Here is a 10,425-nt window from a genome sequence, read left to right as displayed (position 1 = left end):
TGTGTGTGTGTGTGTGTGTGTGTGTGTGTGTGTGTGTGTGTGTGTGTGTGTGTGTGTGTGTGTGTGTGTGTGTGTGTGTGTGTGTGTGTGTGTGTGTGTGTGTGTGTGTGCGTATGTCTCTCTCTCTCTCCCAGGCCAACACAGCTACAGGGATCATGCTAATAGGATGTTCCTAATATGGATGCACGGGGTGGAGCTAAGCCGGCGTTCTGCCGCTAAGGAGCTGCACCAGGGCCTGATCGCCTCGGGCAACCGCAAGGCAGCAGGTAGGTACACAAACCAATCAAAACTTACCTGAGTAAAAGTATTGGCATTTTTACTTAAAGTAACAAAAGGTATAGAAAGTATTTACTTTGAGTTTTCTGTCTCCTTACAGATAAGATCCGTACGGAGGCTGAGGGCGGGGCCAAGACCACCTGCTGCATGTCATAATTAATAATAATAATAAACATCAAATGAATTGCATTTTTATAGCGCTTTTCCACGTGCTCAAAGCGCTTCATTCATTCATTCATACATTAGGAGGTGAAGCGGCGAACAGTCGACGACAGCGTCCTCACTTCCCACATTCACACACCGACGGTGGCGAGCTCACACCGACCGACTCACTGGAGGCAATGTAGGGTTCAGTGTCTTGCCCAAGGACACTTCCACATGTGGACGGGATTCAAACCGCCAACCCAGGGATCATTGGACAACCTGCTCTAACTCCTGAGCTACAGCCCCCCGCTACCCATTTAGGCCTGACGTCGCATTTTTTACGATTTTTCTAAAATAGCAGACCTACAAGTTCATAGTGCGGCACTCTGTGCCGCGCTATGAGCTTGTAGATCTGCTATTTTTCAATAGCTAAAGTATAACACAATGCTTAGTTAAAACACCAAAAGGGGTTCCCGTCCAGCATGGGTTAACCCAATCTGTGCCAAAACAAGACATTCTCGTGAATAGCTATTTAATCCTCCTGTGCCAAAACGAGTACAGTAGGAGGGGGGGGGGGAGTTGCACCACTCAGTTCACACAGGTGTGATTTTTACATATTCATGAGATGACGCGAGTAATGAGTATTCAATAATGCCTGGTAACAATCATTGGGTTACAGATCTTAACCAGTGTACCAATTTCTCTTGCCAGCAAGGACTTTCTCTCCCAAACCTTTTCAGAAATTCCTCATTATTTTTTTAATGTTAAGTTGTGTGAACTGTAGTGATGGAACCTGTGTAATTGTATAGATCAAAAATAGTAGATACATATAGAACATTGATATGATGTTTTGTTTTGTTGTTTTTGTTCTTTTTTGTCTTGTTCCTGTTAACTGTATTGTCCTGTCTGTCTTTGTTTTTGTTTTATGTTATGTTTGTTTGTTTTTTTTGTTTTTTTTTCTCCCTTCTGTTTGCTTTGTTGTATTATTTTACCTATGAAAGCCATTTATTTGTTAGAAGGGTAGGCACTATAAGCTTAGGCTTCAGCCTACACCTTTTTGGTCAATGTTTCTTTTGCAAAAAATACGCAGGCACTGTATTGATTTGTTATAATGACCAAAATAAATAAACTCTACTCTACTCTACATCAGCTGCTGTTTGGACGCCATCTAGTGTCCATCAGCAGACACTACATGTGTCTGAAGATGGTTTTGGATTGAATACTTCCAAAGCAGATGAAGATGAAGCCTAGAATAGCTATAAGAAGACAGACACATCATGGCTGAATGATGAATGTCCAAAACCATTTATTTTTTTAGCATTATTAATTATTTTTACCCAAGCAAAATTAAATTAGATGGACTTTTATGTATATGGGATATGGGCTATATGTTTATATCATGTATCTATAGCTTTTATTTTATGTATTATAATGTAATTCAATATAAAAAGTTTCACCACTAGCCATCTAATTTCTAGGCTACTACTCACAGGAGTGTGCGTGCGTGCGTGACGTGTGTGTGTGGTGCAGAGTGCAGACTGCAGATGATCAGTCTTGATTGAAAAACAAAGTGTGGGATCAATTCACTCAGAGTGTAGAGTAGGAGAGTAGCGACACACTTTGATCTCGCCGCAAAGCGGGTGCCTCTATAGTTCCAAACATTGCCTCCTATGGCTGGAACTATCCCATTGAGATAGAATGAGCACTTCCGCATTCCATTGTTACAATCGGAGTCAACGCTAGTGTCGCCACTCTCTTATCATTCTAGATTAGGCTGCTAGTCTGAATTCACTCTGCGTCTCCAGGCTGAGCAGTGTGGACTGGAGTGAAACGCCACAGGAGGTAAAAACTGATGTTTGATTTATTTTACATCAATATGACACGTTTTAGACACAAATCTTTAACACTAGTAAACTTTGTATACACCAATAGTCTATATCTATCGAAGTGAAAGTCATAGCTTACTTGATAAAACACATGGTAGTCTTGATCCAAGGTTGGAGGAACAAACAAACATCTGTTCCAAATAGATTATGTTGTCTTAAAGTTAAACCTTAAACCACACTGGGTTTGTTAGTTGTATCCTTAATTAAAGCACCCGCTATACATTCATGTGTGTAGGCCTACTGTGTAAAACCCTGGATGGAGATGTTTTGTTTGTAGTAGTAGGCCTATACAGCTCGTAAATCTCCATAAATGAACACAATAACGACACAAAGTGTTTAATCCTAAAGCCACGGATATTAGCCATGTGTTCTGTTAGTTAAAGTTTAATTAATAATAAAGTGTTTTAAACTTTAAACGCCGCTCCGAAGCATGCAGTATCCATATTCAATTCAATTCTAGTTACTCTTTACGTGCTTTAAGTATAGATGTATAGTATTTTGTAATATAAATTTATTGTTTTTAAGTAAACAGCATAATTATAAAGTATTTTTGCAGGGGTCCAGTTAACGCACACAAACAGCAACTTTAAACCATGGAAAGCATTTTAGATTGGGTTTTTAGAGTGGTTAGATTGTTTTTGATTATTTTTAGTTCATACAATTATTGTAATTGCGGGCTTTAGACCGGCTGGTGAGCATTAGGTACAAATAGCTCAGGTGTGAGTGCAGTGCAGCTGGTTTGGTTTGACACTTAAACATAAATCAAATAGTTTTTCTTGTGTTTTGCAGGTTTATGTTGAACACAAGTAAGCCACTTGTATGTAAGTACATTTTATTTATATAGCACACTAAGCACAGTGACAGACTCCACACCATATGGTAAATAATAGTGTTTGAATTAGAATTACAACTTTCTGTTTGTTTTTAACCAGAAATTCAACACAAATATTTAAAGGATTCGTTTTAAGACAACTGAAATACAACCATGACAATAATTGTTTGTTAGTTCCGTGTAAACACGGAACTAACAAACTATTGTCATGGTTGTATTTCATTAAGGGATAGTTCAGATTTTTAAAAGTTAAGCTGTATGAAATACTTACCATTTAATATAGTGGTTGCAACAGTATTAATTGATTGAGTCCCATGGTGGGAGTTCTGCTCTGGTTTTGGTGAAATATATGAAGTAGTTCCGGTCATTTTGTGGAGGGCACTGGGGGCCACGCATTAAAAGTAAATTCATCCACAAAACTAACGTCATTTGTATTGTTGACCTATTTCTAAAATATTAGTGCAACTTTCGTTCATTTTTTACCCCTCTATCACACGGAACTATGTTTTTTGTGTCCATATCACTACGCCCCAAAAGATAGTTCCATGTGATGGAGGGGTCAAAGTTGAACGGAAGTTGCGCTAATATTTTAGACATAGGTCAACAGTACAAATTACGTTAGTTTTGTGAATTAATTTACTTTTACTGCGTGGCCCCAGTGCCCCCCACAAAATGACCGGAACTACTTACCCATTTAGGCCTGACGTCGAAATTAAAAGAAATCTTGTAAATTCTGTCAGTTTTTTCTGACATGTTTCTGTATTAGTGGTGCTCAATAAATAAAAAAATCAGACCTACAAGCTCATATCGCGCCACTCGGTGGTGCGCTATGAGCTTGTAGATCTGCTATTGTTTAAAACACAAAAAGGGGTTCCCGCCAAATATTGACCATTGGCTATTTTGAGGGGGGGGGGGGGCTAATGAATCTGTGTTATAGTTAGTCAATTGGGCTTGTTTTGAGAAGGGGTTTAGGGGGGCTAAGCCTCCACCAGAGGCGGGTAAAGCCGTCCCTGGTGCACATATACAAAGTCAGCAACCCACTAGCTATCTTTCAAACTTATTTCCCATTCAACATATTGACAAAAACATCTGACAGAACACCAGAAAGCCCACTTTCAGGAAAATGCAAGATGCTCAAGATAGATGGCCTGAAAGGGTTAATATGCAACCACCTGAAAAATAAATATGCCGTCGTTTCACTAATGCAGATCGTAGAAAGCAGATTTGACTTTATTATTTCGCATGCAATCTCAAAATATATATTTTATGTGATTTTGGGCATGAAGGGATTAATATGCATGAATTCATAATGCATTCATCTTAAATCTAATTCATTGTGCATCCACATTCATACACACTGTAGAAAGCCAATTTGGTGCATTTAGAGTAGATCAAGTATTTTACATTAAATTCCATACTATACCAACTCTATTGTGTGGATTGTCAGTGTTTCAGGCATTGAGGGCTTATTAACAACATGCTCAAGGGATATCACTGGGCACCCTCTTTAAACACCACACCATATAACTTCATTGGACCTGACTTCAACCACAGCAGAATCGACTCCATGTTAGAATCACCCTCACAGGGAACAAAAACAAACAAACAAAATAAGTTGTTCTTTGTTTCTTGTACTGTGACAGGCCACAATATCCAGTGCTTTGGCACGAAACAAGGCCCATTTCCACCGTGGCCCTGGGGACCTGGGGACCATGATGTGGAGCCTAAAGGTGGAGTCAACGGTGAGTAGTTATTTTATTTCATCCCTGGACATGTGACGGGGGAAGAAACTCAGGGTTCCCATTCCTAGTGCTCAAGTCTACACCGACCAGAGTCCAGCGGGGGCTTTTTAACTTTACTTGTGTACTCTTTCTTCCCCAGCCATCTCCCCCCCCCCCCCCTTAAAAAACTGGTGACCCACACAGGCCAGGCCTCTCTGGTCAGCCAGCCAGGCCTGGCCTGGGCCCCCCCTCCATCCTAACCACTAGGACAATCAGGGATTGGTTGTACTGCAGCTACAAGACGCCTCCCCCTTTAAGTGGGCGTGGCCACAGAGCTCTTCGCTACACCCGGCAGACCCTCCAGTGGTGACGAGGAACACCTGCCCGTGCACCGCCGTCCAATCGCAGAGTGACGAGGAACACCTGCCCGCGCACCGCCGTCCAATCACAGAGTGACGAGGAACACCTGCCCGCGCACCGCCGTCCCATCGCAGAGTGACGAGGAACACCTGCCAAGTGAGTTCCACCAACTGCTCAAATCTGAATATTAATCGGATTCAAAATGGCTTTCAAGTTAATTAGAGTATTGCTCATTCACAGCATTTATGGTGGCGAGAGGCCTCCATCAGGTGGCGCTGTGGCGCTGGATGAGTCAAGTATACACCGTAAAACCAGTAAGACGCCCTGAGGGCGAGAAGCAACCTGTTATCCATATATATCCATATATGGAGATCTAAGGGTTTGAGGTCAGATGTAGAGTTGCTGACCGGCTTCATATATATGCAGCCTTTCAAAGACTAAACCCGTCTACAAGCGTCACGTTGCGAAATACTGAGTGTTTGGCATTCTAATTGAAAAGCTTGATAGTATTTGAGCGTTTGGTATTCTAATTGAAAAGCTTGATGGTGTTTGAATTGATCAAAGGATAGAATAATGCATTAAAACCAAGGTGCAAAGGTTAAAAGCCTCAATCTGAAATGTCTTCCACCTGGTTGGATGTAGAAAGAGCGAGAACATAGTTTTAAGAACGTGATAATACATATGATGATCTACATATTGTGCTATATTGTTTAGGAACTGATCACTAGTGGGGAGCTCCTTTCATGCCGTCTCACAAAAGGCAGATTACATTTTCCCCCTCGTGAGGTTTGATTTAGGAGGAGGAGGAGGAGGAGGAGGAGGAGGAGGAGGACGAGGAGGAGGACGAGGACGAGGACGTTCAGCTGCTCCTCTAGAGAGAGGATGATGCCGTCGCCCTGCAGCTCCGTCTGGTCCAGAGTCTACTTAACCCATTCTGACCTCAAATCAGATTCATACGAGGTTTCCACTGGACACACACTGGTCTGATTAATACATTCTGACCTGAGATCAGATTCTAAAAATGTCAGTCGTTCTTCGATTTTTCAAAAATAGCGGACCTACAAGCTCGTAGCGCGCCACTCGGTGGCGCGCTATGATCTGCTATTTTTGATGATGCTAACACCAAAATGGGTTAAGCAGTGAGAGGTGACGGCAGCACTGTCGCAGGCGCCGCAGCGGAGACACGCCGCCGGTGCTGGAAGCCCGCTGGGACGATGACGGCGTTCACTGCAGCCTCTTGACTGGGAGAGACCAAACTCCTGGGCCACTTTGTCGAAGGGGTGGGAAATGGAAGTATTTGCTGTATTCACATCATTTCCCTCGTGTCTCTGGACGTCGTTTTGTAGAGTAGAGACCTTGACGGAGCGAAGACTACATTGTAAACGGCCATCTCGTCACGTCCGGTCGGGAAGGTATACCAGGGGTTGGTCTTTGGTGTGTCTGAGCAGGAGACTCTTGGTCAGGAGGTTGAGTCCCTCTCCTCCTCCTCTTAGAGCCGATGTCCACCTGAGCCTTCCACAGCTTGTACTCGTCAAAAGGAGAACAACGCTGGAACTTGAAAGAACTCCTTCTTCCAAGTGGTGAATCAGGGAGGCAGGATGGATGATGAGGGTGCCCTTGGAGACCACCAGGCCGGAGGCGTTCTTAGATATCAGGGAGGCAGGATGGATGATGAGGGTGCCCTTGGAGACCACCAGGCCGGAGGCGTTCTTAGATATCAGGGAGGCAGGATGGATGATGAGGGTGCCCTTGGAGACCACCAGGCCGGAGGCGTTCTTAGATATCAGGGAGGCAGGATGGATGATGAGGTGCCCTTGGAGACCACCAGGCCGGAGGCGTTCTTAGATATCAGGGAGGCAGGATGGATGATGAGGGTGCCCTTGGAGACCACCAGGCCGGAGGCGTTCTTAGATATCAGGGAGGCAGGATGGATGATGAGGGTGCCCTTGGAGACCACCAGGCCGGAGGCGTTCTTAGATATCAGGGAGGCAGGATGGATGATGAGGTGCCCTTGGAGACCACCAGGCCGGAGGCGTTCTTAGATATCAGGGAGGCAGGATGGATGATGAGGTGCCCTTGGAGACCACCAGGCCGGAGGCGTTCTTAGATATCAGGGAGGCAGGATGGATGATGAGGTGCCCTTGGAGACCACCAGGCCGGAGGCGTTCTTAGATATCAGGGAGGCAGGATGGATGATGAGGTGCCCTTGGAGACCACCAGGCCGGAGGCCTTCTTAGATATCCAGCTGTCCGGCTGTTCGGCGGCGTCTTTGAGATCCTCCTCTTTGGTTTTCTTCTTCTGGGCCAGGATGAGAGCGACGGCGGTCAGCGTCTTCCCTAGACCCATGTCATCCGCCAGAATTCCTCCACAGGGTTTCTGGTTCTCTCTCTCTCTCCATAGCAACCAGGCTAAAGCTTTCCTCTGGTGGGCAGAGAGAGTCACCTTGATCCCCTTGGGTTTCTGGGACCTCAGTGTCGGGACCAGGGCAGGACTCCATGGACTCCAGTGCACCTCCAGTACCCTCTGGAGCCCCAGGTGAGTGAAGAACTGGATCTCTAACCTTTTCAAGGACTCCCAATTCGATATGTACTTGGCCGTTAAGGAGCCACGTCCGGAAATATTTAGTTAACCCATTTAGGCCTGACCTCGAAATTAAAAAGAAAAAATCTAAATCCTCCAGTTTTCTCAAATAAATATTTTCACGATTTTTCAAAAATAGCAGACGCACAAGCTCGTAGAGTGCCACTCGGTGGTGCGCTACGAGCTTGTAGATCTGCTATTTTTAAATAGCTAAATTATAACATGTTTAAAACACCAAAATGGGTTCCCGCCCAAAATGGTTTAATGTTTTAAAGGAAATATCTTTGTCTGTATTATTTGATCAAATAATTGTGTTCCGGCTTGGATCAATGGAATTAAAACATGAAAGAGTTTAAAAAAGAAAAAAAAAATACCATTTGCCGTTTATTTTTATATTAAAATCTTTAGAGGTTTGCCAAATTGTTTTGGGACCCTCTTGCTAAACTCCACCCCTCCCCGGCCCGCTCGTTTTTATCCCTTTAGTTAAACCCATTCTGAACGGGAACCCATTTTGGTGTTGGCATCATGTTATGCTTTAGCTATTGAAAAATAGCAGATCTACAAGCTCATAGCGCGCCACCGAGTGGCGCGCTACGAGCTTGTAGGTCTGCTATTTTTGAAAAATCGAAGAACGACTGACATTTTTTTTTTTTATCTGATCTCAGGTCAGAATGGGTTAAACCAGTGTGTCCAGTGGAAACCTCGTATGAATCTGATCTCAGGTCAGAATGGGTTAAACCCAGTTTTTGTTTTTCTCTTCCCCTCCAGCCTATAGCCTCGGGCCAGACTTTACAGTCTCAGACGAGGAGCTTTGTGGAGGAGACCCTCTGGAGATGATGACGAGGCGGGCCACCCTGAGCCAGGCCAGCTGCAAGACCCCCTCCTGGCCTCGCACATGGGACCTCCTAGACCCCCTCCTGGCCTCGCACATGGGACCTCCTAGACCCCCTCCTGGCCTCGCACATGGGACCTCCTAGACCCCCTCCTGGCCTCGCACATGGGACCTCCTAGACCCCCTCCTGGCCTCGCACATGGGACCTCATAGACCCCCTCCTGGCCTCGCACATGGGACCTCATAGACCCCCTCCTGGCCTCGCACATGGGACCTCCTAGACCCCCTCCTGGCCTCGCACATGGGACCTCATAGACCCCCTCCTGGCCTCGCACATGGGACCTCCTAGACCCCCTCCTGGCCTCGCACATGGGACCTCCTAGACCCCCTCCTGGCCTCACACATGGGACCTCATAGACCCCCTCCTGGCCTCGCACATGGGACCTCCTAGACCCCCTCCTGGCCTCGCACATGGGACCTCCTAGACCCCCTCCTGGCCTCACACATGGGACCTCATAGACCCCCTCCTGGCCTCGCACATGGGACCTCATAGACCCCCTCCTGGCCTCACAGATGGGACCTCATAGACCCCCTCCTGGCCTCGCACATGGGACCTCCTAGACCCCCTCCTGGCCTCACACATGGGACCTCATAGACCCCCTCCTGGCCTCGCACATGGGACCTCATAGACCCCCTCCTGGCCTCGCACATGGGACCTCATAGACCCCCTCCTGGCCTCACAGATGGGACCTCCTAGTGCCAGTGCTGCTAAAAATATTTGGGAACCACTGCCAGGGGGCTTCAACCCCTTGCCCTTTTAACAGTCTGCCCTCTCCAGACCACGAATGCAGCATTTACTGTGGTGAAAAGAAATGCAAATTTCCATGCCATGCCGGAAGGCAGCATTCAGGAGAATGGCTTCCCACCCCCCCCCCCCCCCCCCTTCCCTACCTCCAAAGTCTCCTGAACTTGAACGCAGCATTTTTTGCGTTGATCTAATTTGTTTATAAATCCATGTTGTTACACCGCAGTGTTGTTTTTGGCAGCAAATTTCTATTTTAGTTTAGTAAGTCTTTGGACTGAAACTTCATTTAGTTTTAGTCACATTTTAGTCACCTGGAATGTCTTAGTGTTAGTCTAGTTTTAGTCGACTAAATGTCATAAGATTTTAGTCGACTAAATCTACAGTTGATTTAGTCGACTAAAATGTATTTTGGCGGGTCTTGATGCCGTCGTAATGAGTGTTTTTACACTTGCTGAAAATAGCCGATCTACAACGCGTTGCGAGCTTGTAGATCAGCTATTTTCAGCATGCAACCAAGTGTAAAATGACTTCTAACTGGATCTCTTGTCCACTAGTCCCTTCCTAACATTTTAGTCTAGTTTTTATTTGTCTACGAAATTGTCAGTATATTTAGTCTTAAGTCATCGTAGCTTAGTTTCCATTCGTTTTTGTCAGTGAAAAAAGTTAGTCGACGAACATTTTTTGTCTTAGTTTTAGTCGACGAAAACAAGACTGTTACACCTGCATCTCCACTAGCTAAAGAGTGCGCCCCGAAAATAGCTGACCTACAAGCTCTCAAGCTTGTGAGCATGTAGATCTGCTATTTTTGTCAAACTTACAGGATTTCAGCCTCCGACCCTCTAACACAGCTTCCTCTTTTTGCCATTCTTATGATCTGTCTCCTGCGACACACCTGTCCATTGAAGTACAGTAGGTGTCCCTCCCCACCCCCTTCCCCCTCACTGTATATGTTTTCTCCCTTTTTACCTCCTTTTATGTTTTCCTGTTTT

General features: G+C 45.3%; 1 protein-coding gene across 1 annotated transcript in view; it reads left to right on the top strand.

Moving 5' to 3' along the window:
- ankdd1b (ankyrin repeat and death domain containing 1B) overlaps positions 1-5,315 on the top strand; it is a gene marked incomplete at both ends in the record, with an annotated part of 19,808 nt that extends 14,493 nt beyond the window's left edge. The window contains 2 exons of the mRNA XM_083783433.1: positions 135-266; positions 5,215-5,315. Of these exons, the coding sequence (XP_083639559.1) occupies positions 135-266; positions 5,215-5,315 (233 nt within the window). The remainder of the gene's footprint in view (positions 1-134; positions 267-5,214) is intronic.
- Positions 5,316-10,425: the final 5,110 nt, after the last annotated feature.

This window comes from Protomyctophum parallelum, assembly GCF_964188405.1.
Source record: "Protomyctophum parallelum genome assembly, chromosome: 15".
Classification (NCBI taxonomy): Eukaryota; Metazoa; Chordata; class Actinopteri; order Myctophiformes; family Myctophidae; genus Protomyctophum; species Protomyctophum parallelum.
This window is presented reverse-complemented; position numbering and strand designations above follow the sequence as displayed.